The sequence below is a fragment of the Pholis gunnellus genome (assembly GCF_910591455.1).
Source record: "Pholis gunnellus genome assembly, chromosome: 4".
Taxonomy (NCBI): domain Eukaryota; kingdom Metazoa; phylum Chordata; class Actinopteri; order Perciformes; family Pholidae; genus Pholis; species Pholis gunnellus.
This window is the reverse complement of record NC_136530.1, coordinates 21,014,906-21,031,096: the sequence shown is the minus strand read 5'-3', so window position 1 is coordinate 21,031,096 and position 16,191 is coordinate 21,014,906. Positions and strand designations below refer to the sequence as shown.

Sequence of the window (16,191 nt, the reverse complement as noted above, 5' to 3'; positions counted from 1 at the left end):
TGAGCAGTGGGTGAGAATTCAAACCTATCTAGACGGTTCAGCTGTGTGGTTGCTCAGATCCACATGCTTGTAAGTGAGGAAGAGGAGGAGTATAAAAAATGTGATTCGTCAGAAATAACTACACGGTTCCATTATTTCTACTATAAGACAGTCGTACCGTCACTAGCCGGGTTAGATATGTTCTCTCTTCACCATGTAACGGTATTTTCCACGGATGAGCATTTGGTTGACAGCTCATTCAGAGCCCTCAGTCGTGAGAGAAGAGCCGTGTGCAGACTACACGCTCTTCGTGAAATGCAGTCTGAAGTGTGAGCTTCTTACTTGTCCTCGATGAGGTGGGAGAAAGACGCCTCAGCTTGTGTCGGCCAAAAGACACCAGCTCCCTGGAGGGTGTCCTCCTCGCTCCGGTGGGACTCCTGCTCGAGCTGTGCACGCGGCCCCGCGGGGAGTACTTCATCTCTGACCCGCTTCCACTGTGGTCACAGGACAGACGGCAGAGGAGAACAGTGCAATGAATAATGCATAAGAAGCTGCTATATAGCAAATGACAATGACAAAAATTGATTTAATCAAAGTATTCTGCAGGTCATGTCCAGGTTTACAATACTTACCCAGTAGGAGACTTCCTGATGATTTTCATCCTGCTGCGGAGCTTGAACCCAGCAGGGGAGGAGGGCGGCATCAGGTAGGTACGTTGGCTTACGGATGGGGAAACTCCTTTCACTCCTTTGTTGCTTCTCTCTGACGTCCAGTGGAAGGCAGACCTACGACGGGCCACCGTGGCCCCGCCTGTCGCTGCCCCAGAGGCACTCTGGCCTCCAGCCTTCCAGCGGTACCGGCTAACCGGTGAGGAGCTGGTCGAGGAACCCGCGGCTCCCTTTTTCATCTTGTCTTCAGCTCTGAGTTTCTTGGGAACCTCTCCCTTCTCCAGAGCTCTTTGGGAAAGGGCCAGGGCTTTGGGCGATATGGACTTTCGAGGTATTTTAGCTTGGGCTCCAGCGGAGATGGAGACCCATCTGTACTTGGAGGTCTTGGGGGCTGCATTGAGTGGGCTTAGCTTCCGAGGGAACTTCTTGCCGGGCGTTCTCTTCCCTGTGAATAAAGGGGAGCTACCGCCGGCAACTCCAGCTTTGGAGACTGATGTCGGGGCAACAGCCGCAGCTTTGCCTGCGGGTGAGGAGCTGGAGCTGGCTTGTTTCTGGCTCTTTACCCAAGTGAACTTCGATTTCTTCAAAACAGATGCGTCGACTTGGCCCTCGCTGGCGGAGTCGATGGAATGTTTTGATACATTAGACAGAGCAGCGAGAGGTGGGACGGTGTTAGCATTGGGAACTGCTGGAGTTGTCTTCGTGACAGCTGGTTTGGTCTCGGTGCTGGTCATGCATGTCTTGGTAGGTTTGATCCGCGCTTGAGGGATGCTCTGCAAACTGGTCGAGGCGTTGGCCTTAACCGAGGACGCCACTTCTGAAGAACTACCGACCTTCTTTTCTGGCAGCACCACACGCCTGCTTTCAGTCCTCTCCTGCAGACCTGGAGTCTGTCTGTTTCTTTTCTCAGCTGCGACTCCCCCTGTGATACTGTTCATATGTCGCTCTCCCTTTTGTTGAGGGATCCCTGATGATATGGTGGCAGTCGCGATTCTCTGCCCCTCCTCTCCTCTGCTGAGGCTGGGCAGTGAGGTGCTGTGAGGTGCACGGTGGGAACCGGACTGATGTACAGTAGAGGAGGCGGAAGCCGAGGGATGTCCAACAGGCGGCTGGGGGTTCTTGTTGCTCAGCGAGTACGTTTTCCTCCAGCTTCCATGGCTCTGAGGAGCGTACAGTCCCCCTGTGGTGCTGTGAGGATGGACCACAGATGTGTTGCGGCCTCTGCCTCTGGCTGACGTCGGAGCTTCCGGATGACTCCGCTCGTCTCCTGCAAACGGGGTGTCGCCATGGACACTCTTGTGTTTATTGATGAGATCTGGGGATTTGAAAATAGGAGTTATTTAGCTGCACCATCGCCACCAAGAGTGATAAACAAGAATAAGGGAACATAATCTATGTAAGAGAGTTCATTTAGCCAACACAACCTATTCCTCCGTTTCATGAGTTTAAAGGTGAAAGGAATTCCGCACAACATGCTGCCAAAGTTTGGCATAAACAGCGACTTAGTTATTCACTTACAACGAAAATTAAATAGACTATATTACCTAACTACCACTACGTATCTTAACATGCAGTACGTTGAGGGTGACGTTAGCTAGATAAAGGTGCCAACGTCTCTTCTTAGACATGTGCGAGTTTAAGCTGGAGGCAAAGCTAACAGTTGTTTTTTTTTAAATACGTTAACGTTACTTCAAAACTCACCACAGCGACACGACCGCCATGAATTTAAAAGGCGGTCCTACAAAACAATACAAAAGAGAGTGTGCAATCCAAAAGAGAGTGTACGTGGAGATTTACTTTGTAGAAGTTCAATTTGCCTCTTCAGCGCTTCTCTCTCCTCCATGTTTACAACCGAAACGTGTCGTCATCGGACTGCGACGAAGTAGGCCTTTGCGGATGATGTATCTTTCAGGGATTTTGCACTCCTCAGTTTTGCCTTGCAGGTCGGCATTTCATTGGCTGAAAAATATAATATGTTAAAGCAAATTGACAATCCATATTAGTTACAGCAACAAGACAATATTAAGTAAACAATCATCAATAATTAGGTGTAAGATATTTGTAACAAAGATAAAAAATAATGAAATAAATAATCGTCAATGATAAGCAACAAAAAAAGAATGTAAATTAATTAAAATAATTCTCCTCCACTCTGTTGGGGTCCTGCAGAAATCACAGTGAAAGATATCGGAACCACACCAAAACTATCTGTATGGATGGATACCACTAGAAAGCTGAAACTTTTGCTTACATTTGAAAGAGCTGTTCTCAATGCAGTACATTGTTATGCAAATACCATTACAAACATAACACAATGATGCTGGTAGACAATGTCATGTCAATTTTAATTCCCAATACCACAAATCACAAATTTGCCTCAATGGGCTTTACAGTCTGTACGGCATACGACGCCCCCTGACCTTAGACCCTTGATTTTGATAAGGTAAATTTAGGGAAAACTGTAGGGAAATTACAGTATGCTCGATCAAGATGACAAAATGATAGCAATGCACCTATTTTTAGCTATAATTAAATACAGAATGAAGTTTGCAGGTAGCAAACGGGAAGATAATCGCTTTTATCAACAGCACATCTCATAAAACCGGATTTCAACGCAGCACTACCCGAATAGACCATCTTACTGGTTGTCTGTAAGACCGTACTGAGGGGCTTAATATCAACCTAACACAATCGAGCGATCCTACCGCTGGCTGTCAACTGATTTCAAAACAGCAACGTCACTTGGGAAATTTTTTCTAACATTAATAACCTCTTTCGCAGAAGTACTTCAAAGTATTGCCAAGAAGTTGTTTCGGCTGTTTACAACAACAACAACAACAGCAGCAGACTGCCATTTGTATCGGAACGAGATGCCGATGACGCCGCTGTGAAATGAAATGAAAGGGGAAGTGAAACTTAAGGCAACTGGTTTGGACACAAGCCGAGAAGCTCGGAGATAACGCAGAAACATAATTAAAAAGTTGCTTAGCTCTCAAAGGTAAGGCTAACTTTGTCACAGATGTTTGGGAGGGAAAGGGAAACAGTCGGAGCGATTCTAGATAGAAGTTGAGACGTCACATCGTCAGGTGAACGTTTGCTCTGTTTCCCTCTGGTAACGACAGCTAGCTTAGTTCAGTCTTGTAGCTAGTTAGCGAGCTAGCACGAATGTTTTCATCAAAATAGACAATATTCGTATTGCTATCGTAGTGACACCGGTGTAAACTGCGTGTGTACCGTGTCTCTGTGTGTTTCCGGTGCAGCACCCTGCTCAGCAACATGGCCTCATCAAACAAACTGTACTTCATCGTAACAAAGAAACCTGAATACCAAGGACTCCTCAATGTTGGCCGCATATGCTACATATCTGAATACAACCACAAATCACGTATGAGAAGATCTTGCACAAAGTTGCCCGTCTTCCTCATTGGCTCACATTCACTTTTAGACCATGAAATAGAGTTGAGTTGCATTGAACAGCTGAGTGCAGAGGAAGCCGAGCTGCTGCAGGCCCTGCCCGAGGACACAGACAGGCTGAAGTGGTTCAGAGAGGGAGATGCTCTTCGAGCAGCACTAGGACTCTCTGTGGGCACTGTGGTGACAGTGGAGGAAAATGGAGAGAGGCTCAGAGGCATCGTACGCTACATCGGAAGACTTACAGCGACATCGTACTCCTGTGCTATACCAGGCACGTTCTTTGGCATTGAACTACAGGTGGGACTCTTTAACAGTGGTCACGCAACACAATCATCCTTTTCTCTTTCCTGCTTTCCCTTACTGGCATATTTCCCTGCACACATCTCTGAAAACCCTGCCTCGACCCCCACACGATGGAATTGGGGTTCACAGAAATGAAAGCGTATGGCTAAATGTGTGCTGCTGCTGCTGTGCTTCTCCCCCCCCCCCCTAGGGTGAAGACAGGGGGAAAGGGAATACCGATGGGATCTACCAGTATAAAACCCTCTTCTCCTGTATGAAAGATTGTGGCATGTTCGCCCCCTTCTCCAGAGTCAGGCCCGTGGCTCCCAGCTCCTTGTCGCCCTCCAACCCCGAGCTCTCTCAGACAGGCGAGCTAGCTCCGGGAGATAGAGTCACTTACTTCATCGGTGATGAATACCGGCATGGAATGGTGTTGCTTGTGCAGGAAAAGGACGGAGAACCTAGTGTTCGGATCTCCACGGTAAGTAATATATCTGTTTATTGGTCTAAAATTTAGCTTGTGTTTTCACCAATGTGACCAATTTTGTTTGCTTTTTCTAATATTTATTCTTGCAATTCTAAATTGAGGTCTTAAACGTCATAAACTGTAAGTCGATGAAACTATCCTGCTTTTTGTTTTACTCACATCTACACAATTGTTGCCTTTTAGCCGTCGATCACCATGCTGTCACACTGTACATGCCTCGATTAGTCACTTCCTTCAGTACCGAGTTAGCGGTGCGTTGATAACTTGTCTTTGTTGGTGTTTTCAGGACACCGATGAGAATGGAAAGCGAGGGGGCGAAGTTGATGTTCCACTACTTGTGGTCGCAAAGGGGGAGGTGCCCGCAGGTCTGAGCAACTCCATACATGATGACGACGACGTGTGAAGCTATTTCCCACAGTTTGTAAGAAATCTGACTCAAATGTTTTCCTTACTGCAGAGCCAGAGAGCATGGACGTTGATGCAACGCCCGTGGAAAAATACAGCGGTGGTCTGAGCGTGAGCTCCATGGTGGAGGTGGACTTGGCTAAGGGCACTTCATATGGGATCATCCGCTGGACCGGCACTCTGCCTGGTTGTCCGGAAACCATGGCTGGCCTGGAGCTGGTAAATCTAAACCATGGCAAATTATTGCTTTTCTCTTCATTGTTTTGTTCCTTTCATTTCATCCTGGATGACATGAATCTTTTGTGTGTATCCGCCTCTAGGACGACGACTATGGAGTGAGTGACGGCACGTTCAAAAGTCTGCGTCTCTTTCAATGTCCCCCAAAGAAAGCTCTGTTCGTGAAGCTTAGAACATGTCGCCCTGACTCGCGATTTCAGAGCGCGTCGGCCGACTGCAGCGAGAAGATGCTAGAAGCGGACGACGCAGGTCAGAGCAGCACTGATGAACTCACTACAGCAACTCCTTTTTCACAGTTTTGTTGTGTTGTTGTTGTGTACTGAAAATCCACGTGTTCTTATAGGGGACAATTTGAAGTCCGTCAGTGACCCCTTGTGGACACACTGGTGCTCTGAATTGTTTTTTAAAGTTACGGTTAATGGATTTTAATATAGTAAAACATCTTCTGGAACAATATGTCCGCTCAGACACATTTTAGAATGTAAAAGAAGAAGAAACATTACCAATAAAGTTTCAAAACACCCCAGCATGAAAAGACGCTCCAGAAACAGAAATACACTTCGGTGTGAAGACGTTGCTGTCCACAAACTTTTAGCGATGCAGTATAAACAGTGCAGAACACTCTTACTGCATGTTAATTGTTCCTCTAATAACTGTACAAGAGACAACGCTGCAGCAGCAATCATCACCAGCTGCGTGTGCGTATTGTGGAGTGTATTGTGTAGTGTTTTATGTGTTCACATGCATAATGATTTCAATATGTGTTGCTGTAGAGAGAGACGCAGGGAAGCTGGGCACTGTTCCTCCGGTCAGCACGGAGCAGGTCAGCCAGATTCTGCTCGGACGAATGAAGGGGATCCAAGGCAACTACAACTCCTGCTACATGGACGCTGCCCTCTTCAGGTCAGGATGGTGGACATGGGACGGAAAATAGTGTGCGTTGTTTATTGCACTTCATAAGAAGTTCAGCTGGTTGTATCCCATTTATTCTACAAATCACATGTCCAAGTCACATCAGTATGTTTTAAGTTGCATCATAGTCGGTGGTAACGGGTCATTTTAGTGTACTTTTTATAGCATTCTAAAAAGGAATAGAAACCAAATGAAAGACTTTTCTACTTTCCTAACTCTTAACTCTTTTTTTCTTTCTTTCTTTCTTTCAGCTTGTTTTCCTGCTCCTCTGTGTTGGACACCATGCTGTTTAAATCAACAGAACCTCAAGATGCCCCGATTCAGAGCACACTGCTCCACGACATTGTTAATCCCCTCCGCAAGTGTGTGCCCTTGTGCATTTTAGCAGGAACCTTTTTTTTCTTATTTTTGTGGTACTTTTAAATAATGCATAAATACTCCGCGTGCGTGTTCTTTGCAGTAAGGGCTTTGTGGAAGGGCGGCACATCATGAAGCTCCGGCAGCAGCTACAGGACCACGGCTACAGTAAATCCTTCACCACAGATGAGAAGGGTCAGTTCACACCTGGAAGCTTTGGGAAAGCGGCTGATTTGTTGTTCGGTTTGAAGTGACCGTCGATGTGGCTCTTTTGTCTTTCAGATCCGGAGGAGTTTCTTACCATCATCATGCACCACATTCTTGCACTGGATCCTCTACTCCAACTGTACAGTTCCACCACAGCTAAAATACTACACCCCCCTCCTCCCTTTACACCGCTTGAATACAACAAATCTTGCGACGGACTTTCTTGCATTCACGCCTCACATTCCTCTCCCTCTCTCTCCCCGCTTTTAGCTCAGCGGCTGGTAAAGTGCAGGAGAGTTACTGCTACCAGATCTTCTTAGAGCAGAACCACAGCCTGGTGCTGCCGACAGTCCAGCAGCTGCTGGAGCACTCCTTCCACACCGCAGGACTCAAGCTGGCAGAGGTGAGGTCACTCTGTCACGCTGTTACATTTACACAACAAGTAATGATGAAATAACCAAATGAATGAACTATTTGTTTTAGTAGCAACATATTCCTAGATCTAATGGCTGAAATGAATTTATCTGATGCTTTCCTTTGATTCTCCAGTAGATGTCTCTGTTGGACAGTTTTCACAGCAGATCTTCTCCTGGAATGAGTTCATTCTGGTGTTTTCTCTCTCCACGGTGTGTGATTCTATTTTTTTATTTCATTGTCTCATAATTGCAGGTGCCATCCTGCCTCATCCTCCAGATGCCTCGCTTTGGGAAGAAATTCAAGATGTTCGACAAGATCATTCCCTCTCTGGAGCTGGACGTCACCGACCTCCTCTCTGAAGGTACCGTTAAAACACGTACACGCACTTGGACTTACATGGTCTAAAGCAAATGTTCACATAGTGAACACAACACGTGGTGTGTGTGTGTCTGTGTGTGTCTGTGTGTGCGCTTCAGGTCCTCAGCAGTGCATGCTGTGTGGAGACTTGGCCCAGACAGAGTGCACCGACTGTTTTAAAGATCCCGTATTCAGCCAGACGGGATTCAAAATCTTCTGCAGGACGTGTTCATCTCAGGTGCGGTTTGTATCATCGTCCGTGTGCCGTGTGAAACCACTTCACCAGCTGTGTGAAACCCGAAAACATGGCTGAATGCTTTGTGAATTTGTTTCTATGGCTCAATCTGTCTGTGCAGAAAGTGTTTCCCACCGAGCAGAACGAGCTTCTTACAGGTTGTTTTTCCTTCCCTATGTGAAAGCACCAGAGCAGATGCTGACTGTTTCATGTTTGCCACTGAGGGGGGAGTGGGAATAGTGGAGACTTTGCATACGGCGACATCACATGTCCTCTTTAGATATATTGCCGGGTTAAGTATGTAGTACTGAAACTCTGGCAATTGGCAGAAAATGTATCAATGACGAGTTTGACAATCAGTTAGCTGTCTGAGGAATTTATCAAGTAAAAATACCAAACATATCTTTAATTTAATATGAAAATAACCATTTGATTTTTTTTTTTTTTTCTCTTCAGGTTCACTCTCATCCTCTACGCCGGTCCCATCAACCAGTTGCTCTGGACATCCCCAAGGGTTACCTGAGTCGCAGCACGCCTCACACTCTAATCAGAGACAAGCTGGAGCTGTTCGCTGTGCTCTGCATCGAGACGAGCCACTACGTGTCCTTCATCAAGTACGGACCCGACAGCCAAGACTGGATCTTCTTTGACAGCATGGCGGACAGAGAAGGTGAGTCTGTTCTTAAATGCATCGTCTCATCACGTGCACTGTTTTATTGCATGCATTCAGTGGCTCATCTGTGCGTTGTGTTCAGGAGAGAGAGGCGGATACAACATCCCAGAGGTTACGGCCTGCCCCGAGGTCGGCATGTACCTGGAAATGTCTCCCGCGGAGCTGGCCAATCAGGTGCCTCGAGACATGAAAGGTGTGGCCAAACGCCTCTTTTGCGACGCCTACATGTACCTGTACCAGAGCACCAGCATGTGTCTCTATCGCTGAGGGGAACACCGCCCCGCAGCTTGTTCATTGCACAAAATGTAAATTGTGAAAAAAATATATTGTTGCCTTCGCTGTTGATGTAATTTCCTTTGGTGGAGTGCTTTTTTTTATTCTTAAAGAATGTGTGGAAGTACACACATGAACATTTAATACTTGTGTATATATCATTTTCTGCACTGGGGCAGGGAGGGAATTTTCAAGCTTGACTAAAAACAATATTGTTTCATGTGTGTTATACTGTATGAAGAAAGAGTACGAACTGAAATCATTTTTGCATTCTCAAAATTGACAATCTCTGACATTGGAATGTGAGAGAAAAGACAAAAGTTGCACTGTAATATTAAGATTTTGTAGTTTATTGTTTCCTCTTGGTGTTTAATAATTATCTTTAAAAGTTATATTTACAATTTTTATACCGAGATGGAATGAGTGTTGCAGATGAAAGAATCCACCAAAGATGACAGCATAGTAATGATTTTAGAGTGGCGTGTTTTAATAAATTAACACAATGATATTATGTTGCTCAGTGAGCTCACCATTGTGCCTTAATGCTTTCTTTCTAATCAGGGTTTAGTTGGCTGCACGAGTTACTTTATAAAGTTCATTAAAACTTGTTCACATTCCTTTGAATGTGAAAATGATCTCTTGTAATCCATCCAGTCCATGGATCATTTCCTTCTTTTCATATTCAGTTGGGAATCGGAAAAGTGATCAGCCGCCTCCATCCATAAATGTACTTGCCAGATTCCAACATGTAAAAGGTGAATCTCTTCTATGTTTCACTCCCATCTTGATGCCGATGCTCAACCTTGCATGAGCACCAGCGGTGGGCGGGGCCAGATCCAGAATCTCTCAATGAGGGGAAAAAGCAGAGATGTGTTTTGTATTTGGGAGGGAAAAAAACATGTTAAACAGAAATATTAATCATAGCAGAGTCATTTTACATACTTTAAAAAGTGTCTGGAGGGGAACTTTAAAATTGATGAATTTGTATTGATGAAGGCCACAGCCTGAAGTTTAGTAAAACATGTGTGAGGGAGTCCTTCATTTACCCAATTTTATGAAGGTTGACTGTATGAGGTGTCCCCCAGGGATCACTTATTGGTCCCCTGTTGTTCAGTTTGTACACGCTTCACTACAACATTTCTACTTGTATTCTCTCCCCTAAAAAGGGAGGCCAACCAAGTCAGCGGTTGAGTGTATTAAAGACATAAATGAACTGGGATGTCTTATAGTTTCCTGCAATGTGATGATGACAAGAGACATTTTTTTTATTGGTGCCTCAGCAGCAGGAAATATGTTCTCATTTATTTGTCTCTGGAAAGTACCTCACAGTTCCCAAACCTTTGGCTTAATTATGATTTGTGACGTAGATATCTAGAGCTTTGCGAGCGGCAGCATTACTTTCACTGACCTTTCTTACCTTTCCGTTTCTGTTTCTTATTGTGTCATGTGACTTGTTGCCGCGAGTCAGTGTTAGAGAGAGGAGTGCCGGTGTTTGCAGGGTTTGTTGTGTACAGAAAGCATAGATTAGTGTTCTCGAAAATTAATTTCATGGCAGAATATTTAGTTAATTCCCTTCTGGGTCCTCACCACGCCCGTTCAATTATCTCTACTTGAAATATTTGCCCCAGGCACATGTTCATGCAATTGCACTACCTCTGTTCAGTCTGAACTCTTTACTTTATGGGTTTGTCTTCATTGATTCTGACTTCCCACAAACACACATCTCACCGCTGACTTTAGTGTTTCCTTTTGAAAGCAAAGCGGTGGAACACAAGACGAAGATGGAAGTGAACTGTTTTGCACACTTCAAAAGGCACACAGTCAGATTCACAACCTTGCCGGGGTGTGAAAACGTCTGTTACACTTAAGGTACAACAAAACGCTGCTTTGTCAGCTTTCAAGTGTGCGCTGTGGTGTCACACCAGCCTCATCTTGATCAGTCCAGCATTTCTCGCACCGCAGCTTGACGTGATGTGAATACACAGCGAGGGTTTGTTTTTTTACATTATAAAGTGTGCATCTCCTCGGCCCTCACTCCGTCTGTCTCATCTTTTTTTTTTTTCAAACGGTGCCTCGGTGGATATTTGTCTTCGTTCCGGATGCTTTTGATCCTGCTGTCCACCGCGTTTCCCCTTCGCCTCGCTGCGGTCAGCTCTGTGGATGACCTCTACGCTAGTTAGGAATGCTGCGCTGTGCTGTGCGCAGTGATGAGGTGGGTTCTTTTATATACCCGAGGGCACGGCTGGATACAGCAAGCGGAGCAGCCTTGTCTTAATATACGGCCCTGCAACTCCTCAGAGCAGCTTTCGCTGTAATCCAACCGGCTCAGCATTTTCAAGCATATTCATCATTATGCAAAAAAAGAAAGTACAGATCCTGCTTGTGTGTGTTTACATGGAGGGGAGAGTTGTGCTTGTCTGAGCCGCATAGTTGAACTTATGTTTTTTTTTTTTTTTAAATAAGATAGCGTCTGCATAATAAAACACACACAGCCCCGCAGCAGCGTTGCTTTTCCACGTCAGAGTCAACAGGACATGTCGCTATGATTTTCTCTAAATCTAAATGAGTCGAGAGTTATGCTGGCCTTGACACAGTAACACACATATCTTGTTGTAGATTGAATATTTACATGCTAACAGTTGGGATGTCCCACTCATATTAACCAGTAATTACAAACAAGAAAAAAACAATATTAAAATGAGTAAAACAACAACAAAAAAGACTATGCACATATATAAAGATACATAAAAGGTTGTGTCATGCAAAGGAGACTAGACAAAGGTCCCCTGGCACACATTGAAAAGCTGCACTCATCTAACACTAATAATACATTCGCCCCTCTGCCGCTCCCTACAAATTAGAAATACTGCTCCGTAATACGTCGTGTGTCCCTGTTATCCATTGCAGATCTGAACACATTCATCCTCACTTGTGTGCGGTCAGGAAGCTTCCAATAGGAAGGGGAACAAATACTATCAGTCTTGATGGACTGGAAGTCACGGTGACGTCTTCCTGCCGTCGTCGACGCAGACTCTTGACAAATCAGCCCAGATCTGAGCTGGATTTCAAAAGGAAACTTTGAGCTTTTCAGTTTAACTGTCTCATCCTGTTTTATCCATTTTGTGGAGTGAAGGGGTCTATGTCATTGTGGTTCATGATCTCCATCAGGCGTATGCCATCAGCCTAATACGTCTTGGGCTCATTTATGACTGATTGATCAAGGACCTCTTGTGGTTGCGGTGATTCATTTGTTATTAACTGGTCTGTACCGTCATTGACCGCTGACTCCTCATGCCTCTTAACCAAGTGCAAGTTATTAACAACTACTTCAGGAGCAAAAAAAAGCATTTCCAGCAATCAGCAAGGCCAAAAAAAAGAAAGCCTTACAAAGCGTGACGCAGGCCGCATTGTGTCCTTTGTCGTGGCTCAAACACTGACATCCATCGAAAAGTTTGGTCTCATTTTGAACTTGCGCATCTGCAGATTCATTTCATAACCGATATGTTATGATCCAGTAAAGTAAGGCGCGATATGAGATGAATAAATCCCCGTTTTTGGATGTTCGCCACTGTTTTGACTGTTAGGGAGCCCTGAGAGACGAGGCTAATACTGGAGTTAGCGTCGCACCAATCCCTCGACAAAAAGCCATTTAGAGTTTTCAAATCAATTCAAGATTATTGCAGAAAATAAACTCTGTGGCAAACACACACATTCATGACTTATGAAACGTACACGTTTTGGTCATGCAGGTTATCTTCACAAATGTATTTTATATCATAGAACAAAACAAACATATCTTAACATATCTTATTTCAGGCATCTATTCAGAAAACCCATCGACTTTGAAACGAGGGGACCGGAAGGGCAACACAGTTCTGACTCATTCCTTGGTTTGGTTGTGGGACTCATTGCTGCAGCACTCTATTGAATGAGATTCAACCTTTCTTTCTTTGGGACGGGAGAAGGAGATACATCTGGTGGAGATCTGCACTCTACCGAGTAGGCAACGCTTTATAGTTAATAATTAGTTTTATTAGGAATGTATTATTTCTGACCGTAATTCGGATTTTCCTTTTTTTCTGAATGGGTCATATTTATATTTATATTATACATTATATATATCCTGCCTCTTTCCTTTTAATAACCCATTTGCATTAAAGATCACACATGAATTAACGCTGTTACGGACATTCTGCTCGGAGTCCACTTTTAATCAATTGCATTAAAAAGTTCCCCTTTTCCCATGAGAGGAAAGGGTTTTATTGCCCCCTCTCCCCCCTGTGAGAATTATGACTTTCATATATATGCTCTTTCAATAACCTATCAGCATTAGTGCTCATAAATGTCATAAAAGCACACAAGCTGGCCTAATACAGTTGTCTTTACAGGTCTCTCTGTGGCTTATCTCTCTGGAATCTGAACCAGGCAGCAGGATGTGGTGATATTTGGATATTAGTTGAGATTTGTATGTCATCAGCTCCTGTGGGACTGTGATCTACATCCATCATGATGAGCTGACTGTCATGGGAAGTATTCACAAAAAGGGGGAAGATGGCCAATGTTAAATCTGCATAATTTAGCACCGTAAAGGTTAACTCTGTCTCATTCAAAAATGTCTCCCAGAGTGGTTTATATTTCCATGTTCTCCTTTATACTGCAGCCAACAACCCCGGACAGCTGAGACGTGTGACGGGAGAGAAAGTGACACATGAATGAGGAAGTGTGTGATTGAAAATGTTAAAGAAGAAGAAGTTGGCACAAAGCCTGATAGTGCTGGATAATAAAGCACGTCTGCCTGTTGTCGTGCTCAGAGAGAGGCTGCCTGAGGGACAGCAGCTGACCCATCACAATAAACAGAGATGAGTTTACTCATAATGGCTCCGTGAGAAACCACTGATCGATTCCCCCACAGGCTGCACGTCTTCTGTTAATCTCCCACTTTATGCATCGCGGATTGTGCAGTCACTGATTTGCAACCTTAATATTGGCACTTTGAGGAACATGCATTCACTTCCCCAAAGCCCGATTCATGTCTCTACAGCAGAACCAAAGCTGCCACAGACATCTCTTCAAATCTACCAGTGAAATAAAAAGTGTGTTAACTTCACATGTAAGAGAGCACAAACGTCTGACTGCAGAATAATCTAAATGTGTTATTGTACGAGGACGTGTTTAGACGTTTGTTTTTGCCACACTAGTGGCGTCTCAATTACAAGATGGATTGGACGGAATTTTGCACATACATTCGTGGTCCCCAGAGGACGAATTCTACATCAAACATCGACGAAGAAACAATTTAGGATGCACTGTGTGATCAATTCTGATTAAGTTTCATCATTTCGTTGTCAGAAGCAGGAGTTGAGGGGAAACCCTCCAAAACTTTCTATTTCATGGCCCAACTTCCCTCCCTTCTGTATTGCGGAGAGCTGTGCAATAGTCTAGTTGAGATATCCAGTTAAAGTTTAGCCTGACTTTTGAATCACTGCCCACGTCACGTGTTCAGTGATCCAATGAATGAATAAAATGGCAATTCAGTCGGATTATCAGGCTCATTTACTGAAAGATGAACCACCATGAGCTCAAAAAATGTGGAGCATAAATGTGAGTGGGGGAGTTACTACCTGGAAACATGAGACGAGGTGCATTCAGTGCGGCTGTAAGGTGAGCTTCCATGCACATTAACATATGGTGACATGCTCTTGAATCTGATGCTGCACATTAAGGAACAAATCACCTTAGTGATTGGCAGCCACACTAATGGAAAGACTGTGAAAAGTGTTTACGTACTTCGGAGATAACGATGACTAATTGGGGGCTTTGCGTGTTCAATTACGGGACATCATCAGAAAGGGAGGAAATGCGCACGCTTCGACTCGCTCATCTGATTAACGAGACCTCTGAAACTCTATAGCAACCAAAGCTCGATTCTTTAGAGAAACAAGATGTAAACATGAGATCAACGAGCCTCTCTGAAAGGCACAAGAGTCAAGCTTTGGATGAGGCTATAATTAGGAGCCAGATGTCTGTCTCCAGCCTGATATGCTCATTAAATCAGCTACTTACAAGTCAGACCGAAGAGAGGCTTACTGTACAACACGGGGGGGGGGGGGCAAAGGTGCAGGTTTCACAGCGACTGGAGTCTTCTCTAACATGCAATTACTGACTGAAAGAATCGGTAAGTTTGTTTTCACTTTTTCATCTTTATTATAGGTATTAAAACAAAGAGTTTATTTGGAATATGAAATAAATTGGTTGCATTTCTTTCTAAAAATATTTTTTTTTTAAATCATTGAAAGAACAAAAAGTAAAAGCCCCTGAAATAAACCAATGTTTTCATACTTTTAATAAAATGCAATATTTTCAAGGTTGGTATATTTTTAAACATCATCCGTTTAGAAATAAACACTTAACAGCTCTCTCTCTCTCTCTCTATATATATGTATATATTTATCTCTCTCTCAGTATGCATGTAAACCTTTTAACTTTGCAGTCAGCTCTTTGAACTAACCTCTTGCGTCGACATGTAGACTAACTTCCTCTCTCCAAACTAACCGGAAGAACAACTTAAGTTTGTTATATAAACTACTGTTGTATACACCAGAATATGCTAATCTAAAATGAACCTCATAAAAGTCATGTCTTTTTTGTGGTGAAAAATATTCAAATATGAAAGACGTGAGTCTAGGTGCAGACATCTTTAATTGGAGTGTGTACCTGCTCGTGAGTTTTCTTTGTTCGTCTTGACTTCGGTTGAGACTATTGCGGGGAGGAGAAAACAGGCTTTTTATTCTGACGGGCTCCTCTCAGTCAGCGGGGACAGACCTGCTGCTGCTGCCGGCCCTTGTAAAGATGATGCTGATCATGTTTCTTTTTTAATGACGCTGCCGTTGTGAGAGCAGCTCCACTGCGGTCAGGGCTTTGAGAACAGATATTGGGAAATCTGTGGAGTATTGTTCGGACTCAACCACACACACAATAAAAACAAAATGAAATGTCTCAGTCCTGCTGAGCAAAGTGATTCTGATCATATTCAAGTTGTGTGTTCCTTCCAAAACAGGAGGGATTCAGCGAGGAGAGGCCTTTCATTTTAAAGAGCAACTTCTGCCCCTTTACACAAAGACAGCTAGCCCGCTGTGGAGTCGGTCATCAAAAATAAATCATTTTTTATCTTTCTTTAATCACTCAAACTAAGTGCATTTAATTTCCTCTTTCATCTAACTCACAAGAACTGACCATCCTGTCTGCAAGATGTAGGGGTGAAATACTCAATAAGCTGCTTACTTATTTC

At 44.0% G+C, this 16,191-nt stretch overlaps 2 protein-coding genes across 2 annotated transcripts in view; one reads left to right on the top strand and one right to left on the bottom strand.

Moving 5' to 3' along the window:
* Positions 1-2,505, bottom strand: part of zc3h3 (zinc finger CCCH-type containing 3) — a 48,084-nt gene extending 45,579 nt beyond the window's left edge. Inside the window, exons 1-3 of the mRNA XM_079158115.1 lie at positions 2,445-2,505; positions 612-1,962; positions 322-473 (exon numbers count right to left, since the gene is read on the bottom strand). Coding sequence (XP_079014241.1) covers positions 322-473; positions 612-1,962; positions 2,445-2,490 — 1,549 coding nt within the window. The 5' untranslated portion in view covers positions 2,491-2,505. The remainder of the gene's footprint in view (positions 1-321; positions 474-611; positions 1,963-2,444) is intronic.
* An 866-nt stretch (positions 2,506-3,371) lies between these two features.
* Positions 3,372-10,023, top strand: cyldl (cylindromatosis (turban tumor syndrome), like). Its single transcript, XM_079157633.1, has 15 exons — positions 3,372-3,645; positions 3,908-4,358; positions 4,555-4,824; positions 5,117-5,195; positions 5,288-5,454; positions 5,556-5,721; positions 6,246-6,375; positions 6,636-6,746; positions 6,845-6,936; positions 7,024-7,087; positions 7,219-7,351; positions 7,618-7,726; positions 7,842-7,960; positions 8,414-8,627; positions 8,713-10,023. The coding sequence occupies exons 2-15, from the start codon at positions 3,924-3,926 to the stop codon at positions 8,895-8,897; spliced, it is 2,274 nt and encodes a 757-aa protein (XP_079013759.1). The 5' UTR covers positions 3,372-3,645; positions 3,908-3,923; the 3' UTR covers positions 8,898-10,023.
* The last annotated feature ends 6,168 nt before the right edge of the window (positions 10,024-16,191 follow it).

Excerpts from the sequence above, each read along its gene's own strand:
- cyldl (XM_079157633.1), top strand. The coding sequence starts at position 3,924 with ATGGCCTCATCAAACAAACTGTACTTCATCGTAACAAAGAAACCTGAA. Across the intron at positions 5,455-5,555 it reads CCATGGCTGGCCTGGAGCTG|GACGACGACTATGGAGTGAG; the intron begins GTAAATCTAAAC and ends ATCCGCCTCTAG. Across the intron at positions 6,747-6,844 it reads ATTGTTAATCCCCTCCGCAA|TAAGGGCTTTGTGGAAGGGC; the intron begins GTGTGTGCCCTT and ends TGTTCTTTGCAG.